This window comes from Heloderma suspectum, chromosome 2, assembly GCF_057233095.1.
Source record: "Heloderma suspectum isolate Gila_16-S chromosome 2, 16-S_ref, whole genome shotgun sequence".
Classification (NCBI taxonomy): domain Eukaryota; kingdom Metazoa; phylum Chordata; class Lepidosauria; order Squamata; family Helodermatidae; genus Heloderma; species Heloderma suspectum.
Window position 1 is genome coordinate 238,798,808 of NC_139459.1, and position 17,200 is coordinate 238,816,007.

The 17,200-nt window shown below is 46.3% G+C and overlaps 1 protein-coding gene across 1 annotated transcript in view; it reads right to left on the reverse strand.

Moving 5' to 3' along the window:
• Window positions 1–9,336: 9,336 nt before the first annotated feature.
• The window catches only part of LOC146354309 (uncharacterized), a 45,046-nt gene continuing 37,182 nt past the window's right edge, over window positions 9,337–17,200 (reverse strand). The window contains exons 3-5 of the mRNA XM_084832394.1: window positions 16,041–16,153; window positions 12,257–12,479; window positions 9,337–9,652 (exon numbers count right to left, since the gene is read on the reverse strand). Coding sequence (XP_084688520.1) covers window positions 9,604–9,652; window positions 12,257–12,479; window positions 16,041–16,153 — 385 coding nt within the window. The 3' untranslated portion in view covers window positions 9,337–9,603. The remainder of the gene's footprint in view (window positions 9,653–12,256; window positions 12,480–16,040; window positions 16,154–17,200) is intronic.

Consider the following 17,200-nt stretch of genomic DNA (forward strand, 5'->3'; position numbering starts at 1 on the left):
CCAGAAGCAGAAGCCCCAGTAAGTTGTAGGATAAAAATCCTGGTGTGGAGAAGCCCTAAGTGTAATTCCTTTGATTTCAATGAGACTTAGTCATTACTAACTTTAGCTTGAAAAAAAAAATCAGATAGAACAATACAAATTCAAACTTTGCAAGCTAAAAGAATCAGTTTGAGAACTAATTGTAGCCCTAACTATTTTGTTGCTTTGAAATGCCAGTCATTTGATTGTCTACATAATACCCTGATGGACCTTAACTTGAAAGCTCTGTGTCCTTGCAAGATAGGAGCTTCCATTTGAACTTGAAGTTCTGTCATTTGCTGTCCCTGAAAAAAAAATCTAACTCTTGTGGATTTACTGTCAACATTATAATTGCATATGCCCAGCTGGATCTTTAGGGTGACCAATTTTCTATTGAACCAGCTCCAGATGATAAATATGTGGTAGAATTTTGAGGAAGGACTCCCATGTCATTGGAGTATTTAGGCCTCTGCCTTTGTTCTGTAACATAGAGGATTTGCTCACTCTCTCATAAATAATAGTGATCCTCGTTTTTAAAAAATGAATAAAGAAGGATCAAAGTCTACCTTAGGACTATACATCTTAGCTATGCATTTGACTGATAAGTCGAATGGATAATCTTTGGTGATAGTGAGATATGAATAAATGATGCTCTTTTGTACCAATTGAGGTAATACACCTTTCTTGCCCTTTCAGAAAATTAAAAGAGGTGTTTCTCTGTAGCCAGAAAAGCTTAAGTTAGATATATGAAAAGATTTATTTGTGTGTTATCCCACATGAAAGCACCAAAGGGATACCTGCCAAATCATAAAAGGAATAATCATAAAGGTAAGGGTCCTAATTTACTTCCTGGTTTTATTTCAGCTTAGTTCTCTATCGCCACGAGGCATAGAAGTTATTGAGTTTTACTACATTCAGTTCATGCTGCTTTCCTATCAAACAGAATATCAGTGGAACACCTCTGTTGAGCTCCCTACATGAAATTGTCCTTCTGTACATCTCATAATCGGCTGTGATGTGGCCAGGCATCTGGTGGTGACAAGCAGACATCTTTGATTTATTGGCTAATATCACTGCTTGTTAGTGGATGGTTGAGCAGGAGACTAAAAGAGCATAAAATCAGAGAGAATAAATTATGAAGGCACCGAACTGGGCCATTACAAACCCCTCCCTGTCACAGCTGTGACATCTCACAGGAAATGGAGGATGAGAGATGTTTCCTCTTCAAAGGACCATGGCTGATGCCTTCTGATCTCAAGCAAAATAAAAAATATATCAACCCTGCAAACGTCTTTCCTAAGCAGGACATATTTATTTTTTTCCTATCATAGCACTCAGTGTGCATACCGCTACTTTTATTTGGAAAACAAACCCCAAAATTATGAGGTGTGTATGCATATGTGTGGAGGCTTAACCAAGTGTATTTCTAGTCCCCGTCCCCCCCCCCGGCATACCCTAAATGTATTCACCACAATGGGAAACTACAGATTTTCCAGAAACTTCTTGCCATTTGTAAAACATACAATCCTGTGGGAAGCTGCTCTGTGTACCATTTGACCGTATGGTGATGGATATTATTCACATATAACCAGTCAGAAATCTATGAAAGCAGGGGCATGGTTTAAAAAAAAAAAATCAGGATGCTACCAACAACTGGATTTCCATGTGACTGTATGTTTGCAAATGGGAAACACATTATAAATGGTTGTTAGTGTTTTAACTGGCAGTTGCTGTGCCTATTTTGGTCCCATTTTTGCTTTGGGGGAATGTCTTTTAAATTTAGCTGCTGTATGCAACCTGCTTCCCTGAGCATTCTTGCTTGCCAGGATCAAATGCTTTCCCACCATGGCCTGTTGGTAAGTCGGTCTGTTGACAGCTGAGCCTGAGTTACCATTGTAGTCCACAGCCTGTCATTCTACACAGTGCAGCTGCTGAGAGATATTTTGATGTGGATAAAACTATTAGATAATTACATTGCTCTAGCGTATCTTAAAAGAACAAGAACTTTTAAAAATGTTTAAATTAGTGCAGCAGCATAAATGGACACAGCATAAGAAGGTGAAGAGCCTTTAGCAACAGGTAATTGTTTTTTGTGTGTTTGTGTGTGTGTAGGGGAGAGGAGGGGAGAGCTTCGGAAGTGATATCCTTGATATGAGAGTAAGACTGAGTCCAGTATGACCTTCCTTTCATCTGTGGAATGCTGGAGGGTATGTAAAGACAGCATGTTTTATCAAGGAGGACACCTCAAAACGAATAAAAATCTACATAGGCAAATCCATCTGTTTGTATTTTTGAATCATTCCTACTTTTTTCCTTCCCATCAGAAAGAGCTTGCGGCTAATCGCTATTTAAGTACTTTAATGCCTGCTTGAGTGAGCATTACAATCCTATCGCTTCCCTCTCATGTTCAGCTAAATGTTTCTGAAGTGGCTCATCCCATATCTGCTTAGATTTTTTCTTCTCCAACCCAATGTCTCTGCTTGTCTTGAGTTTCTACCAATGAAATTCTTCTCTCCTCAACAGAAATATTGGACAAAATTAAGGATGGTACGTTTCCACAGATGCTTTCGTAGAGCCATACACAGAATATTGTTCTGTGAATTCTGTTTGACTTTTCTTGCCCCATCTGGGGTCAAAAGAGCAACAACAACATTGCTGCTAGGGATGGCCGGTGTGGGGAAATCTGGCCCTTTTGGGGCTCGCCAGATATGCCCCTGGCATTTGTGAGCTGAGCTGGGAGCTTTTCCCAGAAATCCAGGAATGTACTCAGTTTGTTGTTGTTGTTGTAGTTGTTTCTGTGGGTACATTTGCACAAATTATGGAGGTAATTTGAGCAAATTACCTCCATAATTTGCACAAATTTACCCACAGAAACAGAACCCTGTTCCTGCTGCTGCTGCCAAGCAACCATCCCTCTCTTTGCTGGTGCCCAGCAGAGAATGGGGTCATTGTTTAGTGGCAGTGGCAGCAGCAACAGGGTGGGAGCTGGGAGGGGAGCATGGGAGGGGTGCTTGGCAGATAGAGGGGCAGTTGCTTGGCAGTGGTGGTGACAGGGTGGGAGCCAGGAGGTATGTGCCATGGCAATTCCCCTCCTGGCTCCCACCCTGTCACTGCCACCATGAACAACCCCTCACACTCTCCTTGCTGGTGTCAGCAGCATTGGCAAGGAGAGCACAAGGGGTATGGTTGACAGCAGATGTCCACAAGCTGGCTCAACTCAAACTAGTTGAGTTGGGCCAGTTCATGGACAAGTGAGCTGGAGTTGGGGGGGGGGGGGCAAGCTGCCCAGAGTTCAGTGGGCCTGACCGCCCTGTATTAATCTGGAGGCCTTATCTACCCTAGGCCCAAGATGACACTAGGCCACTTACTTGTGAAAGGAATTACAGTTTATTATTGGAGACACAGTTGTGCCTCCAATAGATAAGGCGATCAGTCAAAAAAGGATTCTGCCATGTTAAATGAAAATCAGGGTGCTGGGTTAATAAAATCGAAAGGGTTTCACTAATCTTCCTGAAAACAGCACGTGCCAGACAGAAATGTCTATCTTACATAACCTGAAAATTTCAGAGAGATTGGTTAAAGATTGAGGGAGAAAGGGAAGTTAACAGAAAAAAATAAAATAAATACCCGGTCACGCAGTTTGGGCACTGAAAGCATTTGTTGGCAACCATTTGTGTCCATCATTTGCCCCAAAGCTGGAAGCTACATATGAAAACCATGTACATTTTCCTATTCCCTTTCTATGTAGTTGGTGGAATTTCTTTTTTTAAAATTCAATTTACTTATTTTTTTGAAATAATTTTTATTGGTATAATGAATCCCTATGAGATTTCATAAGCCGGCACTCGGAATGTTCAGGTGGTTGTTGGTGGTGGTAGTGGGAATAACTGTCATGTAGAGAAAAAGCAGCAGCAGCAGCAGCTGACTGAGTTTCTGGGTCCTCGCTCTGTGTGTATGCAGACAAGCAATCCCTTCAGCATGACCAGACCCCACTGCTTCTGTTTACTGGTCTACACTCCCAGCTGTTCCCCTTCTTCCCCTGCTCCCCCCTTTCCCCTTGTTTGTGTTACTAAGGTCCCTTTGTGGATCCAAGTGCTGGAAACACAGGCCTGAGAAGGAAGCTATGGCATGGAATCGGAGTGATCTGTCTTTCCTTCAGGCAGAAAGTTTTTCTGCCTGGAGTTTGAGAAGCAGGCAATTGTGCTTACAACGCTGTGGTCAAGCCATGGAACAATGGAGCAGTATGAGAAAAGGTTACATTTGTTATTCCCTACAGCTAGCAGCTCCATAAGTCTGGAGTGTTCCCATGTATCCTGATAAGGCCTAGAGTAACATCAGCCACCTAAAACAAAGAGAAACTTGTCCCTGCACATTTCTGCCGCACCCCCATATGTCATTCAGAACCACATTTTCCAGTTAGCAATTACAGAAAAGAGCCAATCAAAAAGCAGAAAATTGAGGGCTGTCAGGGGATTAAAGAAAGCCACAGCACCCTGTGAAAAGGACAAGAACCACTTTTGTTCCAACCTGGCTTGCTTGATTTTTACCTTTTGCTTAAGTCTGAACTTTATTAGCAGATTTTGATTTGTTTTGAGAGCTTTTTTGGTTCTTGCATCCCTTTTGGGAGAAGAGTACTCTTTTATTGAACATGTTTTATCTTGGCATTGAGACTATTTTGGGCTGTCTGTCCCCAAGCCAGTTTCTCTGAGCCAGGCACCTGGCACATGAACAGCTTGGTGTAGTTTTTGCCCACTATTTCATTTCACTCACTGGTGAAGCATGGGCTTCACAACACTTTTCAATTTAAAATATTGTCTTCATTCTCTACCTGGATTGATTTTCCCTACCTGGACTTTGCTGAGTTCTACACTTTGGATTGTAGGAGAGGTCTCTTTCAACCTTCCTCTGGGTTCATGAAAGCCTGGTCTTCAGCTCTCTGCTTGGGATCTGCAGAGGTAGCTATATGTTCCTTTTAACCCCCCCCCCCCACCATGCCCCTCACTCTGTTCCTTTAAGGGATGGCAGGGAATTCCGCCACGGATCTCGGTGAGGCTGAATGCCAGTGTGTTCAGCCCCCCGAAATCTGTGGCGGAACAGCCTGCCACCCCTGACCCCCCCACGGATCCCCCCCAGGATGAGACTTACCTGGGGCGGATCTTCCAGGTGGCGGCGGCTCCGGTAGCAGCTGTGGCGGCGGCGGCAGCTGCCGCGGCTGGTCTTACGACCGGCTGCCGCTGCCACCATTTGCAGTCTTGTTGCTTTGTTGTTGTTTTTTACAAGACGTGATAGGCTACGTAAAGACTTGCGTAGCCTATCACACGTCTGGCTTAAAAAAAAAAACGTGTATGCAAATGGCGGCAGCTATGGCCGCCGCCATTTGAATTCCTTATTTTTGGCCGTCTTAGTCTACGTAAATATTTACGTAGACTAAGACGGCGAAAATAAGGAGAACGCAAATAGCGTAGTGGACACTATTTGCGTTTCCCCTTATTTTCACCATTTTAGTCAACGTAAATATTTACATAGACTAAGATGGCCAAAAATAAGGAACACAAATACTTTTTTTTTTTTTAAGCCAGACGTGATAGGCTACGTAAGTCTTTACGTAGCCTATCACGGCTAACTACAGGGATGCAAACGGCGGCGGCTATGGCCACTGCCATTTATGTCCCTGCTAGCCAGCGGCCGGATGTCTGGCTGCTGGCGGAGCCAGCCGGCGGCTCCACGGAATCTCCACGGAGCAAAGCCAGCCAGCGAGGATTCCGGGGGGAGGGACAGAGCACCTCCCCCTCCCCCAGAGGAACCCAGCAGAGCCAGGTAAGGGGACTTTCATACATCCCTAGTTTTCTCTAAAAGTTTGGACCATACTGCTATATAGCTGACTAATTTGGATTGGTGGACATTTAAGCACAGCTAAGTACACTGCTACTACTGAAACTACTGTTGGGCTTACTTGGGCCTACTAACTTTTCTTTTTAAAATAGGCCTCAGCAAGAGTGAAACTGTAGTGAATTTTGCATAGTGTACACATGCATTTTCTTTGTAATCATTTCACATTTTACTTCTGTATGTGATGTTCTTCTGCATTTAATTTTCTTTATAAACCATTCATATCTTATGACCTCATGTGGCACAATCTCATTTGCTGAACAACTTAAAAGGGTATTCACTGTTTTCGTGCTTAAGTTTTAAATTATATTTTCAAACATATTGATCTTTTAGATAGCTTTTTAGATAGCAGGGATCTGTATTGGGACCAATGTTTTTCAGCTTGTTCATAAAGACAGTGTGGTGTAGTGGTTAGAGTGTTGGACTCGAACCTGGGAGATCTGGGTTCTAGTTCCCACTCAGCCATGAAGGTCACTAGGCGGCTTTGGGCCACTCAGTGACTCTGAGCCTAACCTAGCTCACACAGTTGTTGTGAGGATGAAATGGAGAAGGAAGATGCCCATGGAAGCTGCCATGGATTACTTGCAAGAGGGAAAAGGGCAGGATATAAATGTAATAATAGTAGTAGTCATTGTCGTAGTAATAATAATAAATGATCTGGACTGAAATAATAAAGCAGGACTAAGCAGCAAGGTGGCCAAGTTTGCTGATGACACCAAATTATGTAGGGCAGTTAAAACAAAGAGGGATTGCGAAGAGGTCCAAAAGGATCACTCCACAGTGGAAAAATGGACATCAAAATGGCAAATGCAGTTCTATGTAGGGATGTACGAAAGTCACTTACCTTTTCACAGGTGTGATTCGCAGTGGGGGGGAGGCGCTCCGTCCCTCCCCCCAGAATCCTCCCTGGCTGGCTCTGCTCCACGGCGGCTCCATGGAGCCGCCAGCCAGGGCCGTCCACAGCCAGAGTTCCGTGACCGGGCTGCTGAGGACGCAAATGGCGACTGCCGTAGCGGCCGCCATTTGCATCCTGCCAGGCTGCCGTGATAGGCTACATAAGTATTTATGTAGCCTATCACGGCAAAGAGTAGGAACGCAAACGGCAGCCGCTACGCTGTTTGCGCTGCTGCTGTTTTCGTGATAGACTACATAAGTATTTACGTAGCCTATCACGGTAAAGGCAGCCACGCAAATGGCATAGTGGCCGCCATTTGCGTGGCTGCTCTTTGCCGTGATAGGCTATGTAAATACTTAAGTAGCCTATTACGGCAGCCTGGCAGGATGCAAATGGCGGCTGCCATTTGCAGCTGCAGCAGCTGGCCGAAAAACCAGCCGCTGCCGCCGCCCCAGGTAAGTTTCATTCCGGGGGGATTCCATGGGGGGTGGGGGGTGGGAGGCCGTTCCGCCACGGGTTTCAGGGGGCCGAATACCAGTGCATTAAGCCTCACTAAAATCCGTGGCGGAATTCTCCGCCATCCCTAGTTCTATGTAAGCAAGTGTAAAGTGATGCACATGCGGGGGGGGGGGGTGGAATCCCAACTCCACTTGTATGCACGTGACTGAGCAAGAAACAGATCTTGGGCTTATGGTTGACAATTTGATGACAATGTCAACCCAGCATGCAGCTGCTATGAAAAAAGGCACATTCCATGTATTCCAAGGCATAATTAGGAAAGGAATCGACTTGGCTGAAGGGATGGGAAAATGCTGCAAGGTACTGATGTTTCAACACATGTTTCAACTCCCAGCATTCCCCAGTCAGCCTTTCAATGGGAATGGTGCTGCTTCTCACTCTCATCTCCCTCAGCACAGCCTGCTGGAATGGAATTTTTAGGCCACCTTTAAGGGTAGAACTTGTAAGGGTAGAACTTACAGGATAAAAAAATACAAATGGACAATTTTTTAAAAAGTAAACTTTTTATTTTTGAAAAAGATTATCTTTTTCTACAAGAAAATGGTGCTGATTCTGAAGTAAATGTGATAGCATCTGAAGGTGTTGATTCTGAAGTAAATGTGATAGTATCCTGATCAGCATCAAGATAGCAGAAGCAAGCTCCATTTTATTTCTGCAGTCATAGTTGTGATATAATTTAAGTGAGTTTAAAGTATAAAACTACACATGCTCAGAGTACTATTATTTTTTAATCAGGGTTGGCAAACAATTGCACACCATCGTGAGGCAGGGGTGTGAACTTGTTCCTGTAGCCCAAAGGCTGCTTTTCTGTGTGATTCTGAGGATATCGTGTGTTATTTTAATTATGATAATTATCATTGATGCTGGGGTTTGGGGTGTTTTTGTGTATGTGTGAAAAGGGGAGGGGGGTTGCAAAGGGTTCCTGCTGGCTTCCAAGGGATATAATCATCATTATCATCATTACATACAAAGGGATGCCTATACTTTCTCCTGAGCAGTCCAGTCCTTTCTTCCTATAAGTAAATATGCATAATCTGGAGAGCTTTGGCTATTGGGCAGTACAAAAATGAAATAAATGAATAAATTTGTACTGTGCTGCTTCTGAGTAGGCCTGCCCTGGTGAATGCATGGACTTTTTGATGCTTTCAGAACAAAAGTACGGATGTTGGGAGGCTTTCAGAACTTGTTCCTATGTTCCAAAGGGTGCTTTTCTATGTGGCTCTGAGAGTATCACATCTTATTTCAAAATATTATCATTGTTATTATGGCTGTGTGGACTCTCTGCTCCCATTCATCATCTTAAAGTCACCTGACTCTCTGTGAAATGGGAGTTATTGCTAGAACAGGAGAATGTGGATGCAAAGGAGTACTTTTGTGTGGTTATTTGACCCCCCCCCCTGCATGTTTTGTGCATCAGGTTTCTCCTTCTGTGGTATGGGTGGGGGATTCAAAGACTGCTCCTCATCCACTGACCTCCCTTGGCTCCGTCTGTCACGAACTCTTGGCTCTGCCTCTCATGAACCCTTAGCTATGCCTCTGCTGACTTGCCCTCCATCCCTCTATTCAGACTGGCCACCAGCCTCCACTGTATGATAGTGGTGCTTAAAATTATTCATGTTTAGAGAAAGTGGATAGGGAGACATTTTTCTCCCTTTCTCATGATACTAGAACCCAGGGTCATCCCATGAAGCTGATTGGTGGGAGATTCAGGACAGCTAAAAGGAAGTACTTCTTCACACAGTGCGTAGTTAAACTATGGAATTCTCTGCCACAAGATTTAGTGATGGCCACAGTCAAGGAAGGAGGGAAAAGGAAGGGAAGGGATCCCCACCACCGGGACCAGCCCCAACCTCCCTGCGAGGGAGGACTGCCCAGGACCCAATCCCAGGACCCCCTTCCCAAAAACAGGACTGGCCAAACCTGGCCTTTCAGTCCCCCAAAATACCCAGTAACCACCCTCGTAAGCCAAGAGGCACTGAAATTAGCACTGAGGTTATGCAGAGAGATCACACCAACTAAAGGTTGGATAAAGGTTTATTAAGATCAAAATAAAAGGGTAGAGGGAAAGAAAAGAATGGAAATAGCAGGTTACACAGAGGGTACAAAGCTAAATCACTTAATTACAAACAGAGAGCTTCAAGAATGCACAGCCAAGCAAAATAATAACTCTACCTGGCCTATCCTTACATACCTAAGTATGGATCTCCCTGGATAGCAACCAGCCGTCTGCAGGTCCAGGACCACCAGGATGAAGGGACACTCCAAGTCTCAGCCTCAGCTAGTTATAGTTGTGTTATAGTTTGCTGTAAACTGCCTTGGGAGGGTTTTGTCCTGAAAGGCAACAGATACATCTTTTAAGAAAGGAAATAAATGTCTGGGGGATGAGCCTTCAAACCTCTCCCTTCTCAGGCAGGAGGTTGCCCAGAGCAAGTGAATGGTCAGGTACTGGCCGGCAAGAGTGAATGAATGGGCAGGCACCAGCTGGCTAGAGAGAAAGTGAATGGACAGGTGCCTTTTGTGTCTCTTCCTCCAGCCTTTTCCAGCCACACCACTCCATTCCCCCATTGACCTGGCTGTTTGGAATGGGGTTATCATTCCCTTAGAGTTTTACCCTCTAAAGCAGAGCTTTCCAAACTGTGTGCAGCGACACATTAGTGTGTCAGCAGCAGTGTGTAGGTGTGATGCGCGAAATGCAGAAAATTGTGTGGAAGGGCACTGTGGAGCTCCCTGACTCGCGTTTGCTTCCCTTGGCCCCTCCCCTGGAACTTCCTAAAGCAGCTACTGTTAAAGCAGCTAAGGCTTAGCTGCTTTAACATTAGCTGCTTTAGGATCGTGTGGCGTCTTGACGTAGGGCGCACATGATTGGCGGTGTTGGAGCAGTACAGCGAGGTAGAGGCGTGGGGCGAAGAGAGGGGAGGGGAGGCGCCACCCTGGGAGCAGAGCTTGGCTGACGCCAGCACGGAGAAGTGGCAGTGGCAACCAGCCCTGTGAGATTTCGAGCGGGCCCTTCGCGGACTTCTGCAACGCACTGCTGCGTGGCCAGGTGAGAGTAGTGCGTGAGTGGAAACGCCGCATGGGACTGGGATGGCACCAAGGAGCCATCCACCATCTTGGCCAGTCAGAATTTGGAACAGAGCTCAGTGGAGGCCGGAAGCCTCAGAATCAGCATGCTCCCAATCACCCAGACGAGTGTAGGGATGTACAAAACCCCTACCTGGCTCCGCGCCGGGCAATCTGCAGTGGGGGGGGAGGCGCTCCATCCCTCCCCCTGGAATCCTCAACGGGGGGGAGGTGCTCCGTTCCTCCCCCCCGAATCCTGCCTGGCCAGCTCTGCTCCATGGCCAAGCTGCGGAGCTGCTGGCTGGCTCCGGCCGCCCGCAGCCGGACATCCGGCTGCTGAGCAGCCCTGCAGGGACACGAATGGCGGCTGTCGTAGCCACCACCATTTGCATCCCTGTAGTGAGCCGTGGTAGGCTATGTAAATATTTACGTAGCCTATCACGGCGGGGGGGGGGGGAACCCAGCATACGCAAATGGCGGTAGCTGCTGCCATTTGCATATGCTAGGGTTCCCCCCCCCCGCCCTGATAGGCTACGTAAATACTTACGTAGCCTATCACGGCCTCCGCAGGGACGCAAATGGCATCCCTACGTTAGCTGTGATAGGCTATGTAAATATTTATGTAGCCTATCACGGCTAGGAAGAGGAGGAAGCGAATGGTGGCCAGGATGGCCACCATTTGCAAAGCAGCGCGGATGGGAGCAGGTAAGTGCTTTGTTTCGCGCGCCTTTCGTGGGGTGAGGGCAGTGGGGACTTCGTCCTGCACTCCTTTTGTGGGTTGGGGGGGGCGGGGGCTTCATTCCGTGATGGATTTCGGGGGGCCGAATGCACTGGCATTCGGCCTCACCGAGATCCGTCGCGGAATTCTCTGACATCCCTACCACCACCGCCAGTTGCAGTCTGGTCATTTGGCTTTTTTTTTTCTTTTTTTTTTACAGAGACATGATAGGCTACGTAAAGACTTATGTAGCCTATCATGTCCCAGTTAAAAAAAAAAAGCATACGCAAATGGTGGCGGCTATGGCCGCCGCCATTTGTGTTCCTTATTTTTCTCCGACTTAGTCTATGTAAATATTTACGTAGACTATTATGATGAAAATAAAGGGGAACGCAAATAGCGTAGTGGGTGCTATTTGCATCCCTTTTTGATTCGCTGTTTTAGCCTACGTAAATGTTTACGTAGGCTAAAACAGCAAATCAAAAAGGGACGCAAATAGCGCCCCCTATGCTATTTGCGTTCCCCTTTATTTTTGCTGTAATAGTCTATGTAAATATTTACATAGACTAAGATGGCGAAAAATAAGGAATGCAACTGGCAGCGGCCATAGCTGCCGCCATTTGTGTTTGCCGTTTGTTTGTTTTTTACCCAGCAGCCAGTCCGTGGCCAGAAATCCAGCTGTGGAAGGCCCTGGCCTGGCTGGCTGGTCTGCGGAGCCGCCGCGGAGCTGAGCCAGCCGTCGAGGATTCTGGGGGGGAGGACCGGATTGCCTCCCCCCCATCGAGAATTCCGGGGGGAGGGATGGAGTGCCTCACCCCCTCCAGCGGACGCCGCCACTGGAACAAGGTAAGATATTCATACATCCCCACAAGCCACCCACCACGAGGCATTTATAATTTGATTTCTGCCATTTATTTTTATTTTTACTCTGCTGTAATTGTGGATTAACCACCCACCGGCAGTGTACCACTGGAGAGTGCTGGAACTGGACTCTGCACATAGGCATTGCAAATATTTACAGCAATATAGCCTTGTAGTGAGTAGCGATGTCAGAGAATTTTGCCATGAATCTTGGGGAGGCCGAATGCCAGTGCATTCGGCCCCCGAAATTGGTGGTGAAATGGTCTGCCCCCCAACCCCCCCGGGACGGGACTTACCTTGGGAGAATCCTCCTGGCGGCGGCGGATCCGGCGGCGGTTCGGTGGTGGTTCAGCGGCGGCGGCTGCGGCGGCCGGTGTTCCGGGTCTCCCCCCGGCCTGAATTTTGGCTGGGCGAGGCGGGAAGCCTCCCCCCCGGCCTGAACTTCGGGGGGAGCAGCGAAGAGCCTCCCCCACACCGCGAAGCAAGCTGCGAGACCAGGTAAGTGGCTTTTGTGCACTCCTAAAAAAAAACCAAAAAAAGTGATAGGATACGTAAAGATTTACGTAGCCTATCACGGCTAGATTTTTAAAAAATATCGTGATAGGCTATGTAAATCTTTACGTAGCCTATCACGGCTGAGTAAAACAAAAACCAAAAACCCATGTGTATGCAAATGGTGGCGCCCATGGGCGCCGCCATTTGCGTTCCTTATTTTGGCACGTGTAGTCTACGTAAACATTTACGTAGACTATGGCGAAAATAAGGGGAACACAAATAGCGTTGCGTCTACGCTATTTGTGTTCCCCTTATTTTCTCCGTAGTCTACGTAAATGTTTACATAGACTACACGTGCCAAAATAAAGAACGCAAATGGCAGCGCCAATGGGCACCGCCATTTGCATACGCGTGGTTTTTTGTTTTTTACTCAGCCATGATAGGCTACGTAAATAATTACGTAGCCTATCACGGCTGACTGCAGGGACGCAAACGGCGGTGGCTATGGCCGCCGCCATTTGCGGCCCGGCCGGCCAGGATTCGGGGATGGAGGGATGGCGGGCCTCCCCCCCGGCCAGAATTTCAGGGGGGAGGGATGGAGCGGCTACCCCCGCCAGAATTTCAGAGGGAGGGACGGAGGACCTCCCCCCCACCGCGAATCAAATTTCGTTCAAGGTAAGTGACTTTCGTACATCTCCAGGAGTGAGACATATATATTTACACCATTTTTGTTGGACTTTTGCTTCTCTACTTCATGTGTTTTTGCAGCTGAGCTCCTACCTGGATCTATGTGTCCTAATATGTATTGTAAATACATTAGTTAATTTTGTTTATTTTTCACATTTTCTTGCACATATTTACATACTGTTATTCATAACTGACAACAATGTATGTTATTATCTTACAAATCATATATTTTTAAAAATATAAATGAAAGGTTTTCATGAGATATGTTCTATCCCCATACATTTCATTATTACAATTTATGTATGTGTCCGTATCTCTTATAACGGGTTAGTTTAACCTCTGGTTTGCTAGTAAAACTGAATTACCATGTCATGAAATGATGCGTGTCTAAAAAGTGTGTCACCAACATGAAAAGTTTGGAAAGCTCAGCTCTAAAGATTTGGCGGGGACAGGGAAGGTATAGGATGAAGGCCTATTTTAAATTCTAGTATATTGAGCCTGTTACCACTATAAATTTGCATGAGCATTTCTAGGATGTCAGAACTTCAGTAAGAATATTTTCTTTTCTGTCCCCCAAGCTTTTATCTAAAACTAAGTGCACAGCTCCATAAATTATACATATTAACTATGAATTTTGAAAAATGGCAACTTGCTTATGGCAATGCCACCAATGACTCCCCCATATTATGCTCTCATTACAGTAAATGAGAGGTTACTTGCATATTACATATAAAATAGAATGAGTTGTTATTAAGAGGATAATTTTAATAGAACAAGGAATTGTAATTTTCCATCACTTAGGAAACAACAGTGTATGGACTTAAGGCTATTTCTACACATATTAGCTCTGTCAGCAGTATCCTAGCTGCAGTACAGTTGTGCACGTAACTAGGCTCATTATTCAAATCAGATGAACTGGATAAAAAGGGGATGCACAGAGGGGAGCATAATGTACGGTTGTCGTAAGGAAGGGGTGTACATGGCTGTAGTCTGTGACAGCATCAGGCCAAGCTGCAGTGGGATATTACAAACAATTTGTAGAGCTCTCCATGCAAGCCGCTCCGCTTGCTATTCCAAATGGCAGCAATGAATTCAGGTCTGCTCTGGGTCAATAAGCTGGCAAAATAAAGTATTAGTATACCAAAGGAGAGAACTGTATGGGAAAGGACATTAGTTAAATTTTTCAACCATTCTTTAGGAGCGATTCAGACAATTCTTCCTCCATGGGTATATCCAACACGTGGAAGGGTAAGCAGGACTTCAGCCCTTGTCCCAACATATACACACTTGAAGAAACTTCTGAACCTATTTCAGAAATTTCTTCAAATGTGTATATTTTGGGACAAGGGCTGAAGTCCTGCTTCTATGGGCATTCAGCTGTTTGGACATAGGCTCCCCATGAAGCCAGCAACAACCCCAAATTATTTCTCTTAAAAAAAAAAAAACTTGGATCCATCTTTATTTCCAAAAAAAGCAACTCAGGGTGGCTAACAAAAACAAGCATGTGCCATAATATTTTAGGGATGTATGAAACGACTTACCTGTTTCGTTTCGTGACATCTGTGGTGGGGGGGAGGCGCTCTGTCCCTCCCCCCAAAATCCTTGCCAGCTGGCTCCGTGGCGACTCCGCGGAGCCGCCAGCCGGGGCCGCCCGCAGCGACATCCGGCTGCTGCTGAGCTGCGCAGGGATGCAAATGGCAGCCACTGTAGCCGCCGCCATTTGTGTCCCTTTTTTTTGCCGTGATAGGCTACGTAAATATTTACGTAGCCTATCACGGCAAAGAAAAGCAACGCAAATGGCGGTGGCTACGGTAGCCGCCATTTGTGTTCCCTTTTTTTGCCATGATAGGCTACGTAAATATTTATGTAGACTATCACGGCCTCCTCAGGGATTTACGTAGCCTATCATGGAAAAATCGTGACGCGAATGGCGGCCGCAAACACGTCCGCCATTCAAAAAGCAGCGCGAACGGCACCAGGTAGTTGCTCAGTTTTGCGTGCCTTTCGCGGGGTGGTGGGGCGGGGGTCTTCGTTCCGCCACAGATTTCGGGGGGCCGAATGCACTGGCATTTGGCCTCACTGAGATCCATGGCGGAATTCTCCACCATCCTTATAATATTTAGAAACGATTCCTGGGGTCATCTGCAGAACTCCAGAGGGCTAGATTAGGACCCCAGCCATGAAGTTCTGTACCCTTGACTTACAGGCATGAAATTGACTAGCACTTTGTCCCTAGACATGACATCACCTTGCTGAGTCAGCAACTTGAGAGAAATTTAGCAGCAAACTAGACAGCAGCATTAACAACTCTCCCCACCCCCAACCAGACACAAAACTAAATGATGTCTTGGCGAAACTTGCCAACATTTCAGACACAGCTAATGTGGTATTGGAATTTGGGTTAGAGGACCAGTGGATGATGAAACAACTTCTAAGGCCACCAAGGAGTTTCAGATGTGACTCAAGGATCAAGAGGCCAGAAGCTATCATTTTAATCATAGATTATGAGGTATGCCAGAATATGAGGTAGCGGGAGGGGGGGATGACAACATCTTTAGTCCAGTGATTTATGGACCTCAACCTGGAAGTTGATGATATTGAGAAAGGGCGCAGATCACTAGGCCAGCAGTCTCAAAATGGCAAGCAACCATAAATATAGTTGTGAAGTCTGAAAGATAACAGGCAGAAGGAAAAGACTTTCCAAGCACTCCACAATTTCTGTGACCTCCAGTATAAGGAGGCTAGCATTCAGGTAGGCCAAGATCCCTTGAACTCTCCCAAGGAGACTGCAACTTGAACCATTTACTAAAAAGCTGTAGGATGACAGTATCTCATATCGACTGGGGTTCCCCTTTAAATTGATGGTCAAATATACAGGAAAAATATTTGCCACCTCACCTAACATGCAAGCAGCAGAGATCCTCACAGAGCTGAATACTGAGGTCCCACAGTAGTCATGGGAGGATGAAGGGATCTTGTCTGACTGCAGAGAGAGGCCACTGAGCTGGAACCTGCAAAGAAAAATTTATAAGGCCATTTCTACATGAGGCATTTACTGTGAGCTTGTGATTGGCCACTCATGGAAGTTTGCAGGTCCATTACATGATGTCATCAACCTCCAGGACATCTCCCATCCCTTCCCCTGGCAATCGTGCAAAAACAAAAACAAACCCCCCCAGGTTTTTGGCAGACACTAGATGGCACTGTTCTATTACAAACAATGGGAAGCTGCCCAGTATGATCCCCAGGAAATGGCATTTTCATTTCTGCCTTGTGAAAAGAACACACCCTCATCGCACCAAGGGAACGGAAGCAAAATACCCCAGTAAGGCTGAGGAATTTCCTTTAATGTAGAGACACCCTAAGTATCATTACTATCATTCTTAAGTCATCTATAGACATGTCAAAGATGTGCACTGTACACCTAGCAATTATTTTTTGTAATCTTTAAACTGGCAGAAGAGTCCAGCCCTATTTTTATTTTGTCCACCAAACTCTCAGAGCTAGCAGGGAGAGGGGATAATTTCATGGATAAGGCTAACAATGGCTACTTGTCAAGTTGGCTCGATATTACCTCCAGTATCAGAAGCCGTGTGCCTCTTAAGTTAACTCCAGTTGCTGGGGAACACAAGAGGGAAGGTGTTACTACATTCACATCCGTACCCCCTCCCTTTGGGAACACCATTTCTTTCACTCAAGCAGTCTGTCCATTTGGCTATCTGGAACTAGGGATGGCAGAGAATTCTGCCACAGATTCCAGTGATCCGAGGTGGAACGGCCTCCTGCCCCCCCCCCCACGGAATCCCCCTGTGGCAGACGGCACTTACCTGGGATGGATGTGGTGGATTCAGTGGCGGCGGCGGTTCCAGTGGAGGCAGCTCCGGCAGCTGGCTGGCCACAGCCGGGCTGCTGCCGCCGCCATTTCCGTCCTTGAGGCCGTGATAGGCTACATAAGAATTTACGTAGCCTATCACGGCTACCTCCCAAAAAAACCCCGCAGCGTATGTAAATGGCAGCGGCTATGGTGGCCGCCATTTGCGTTCCCTATTTTTCGCCGA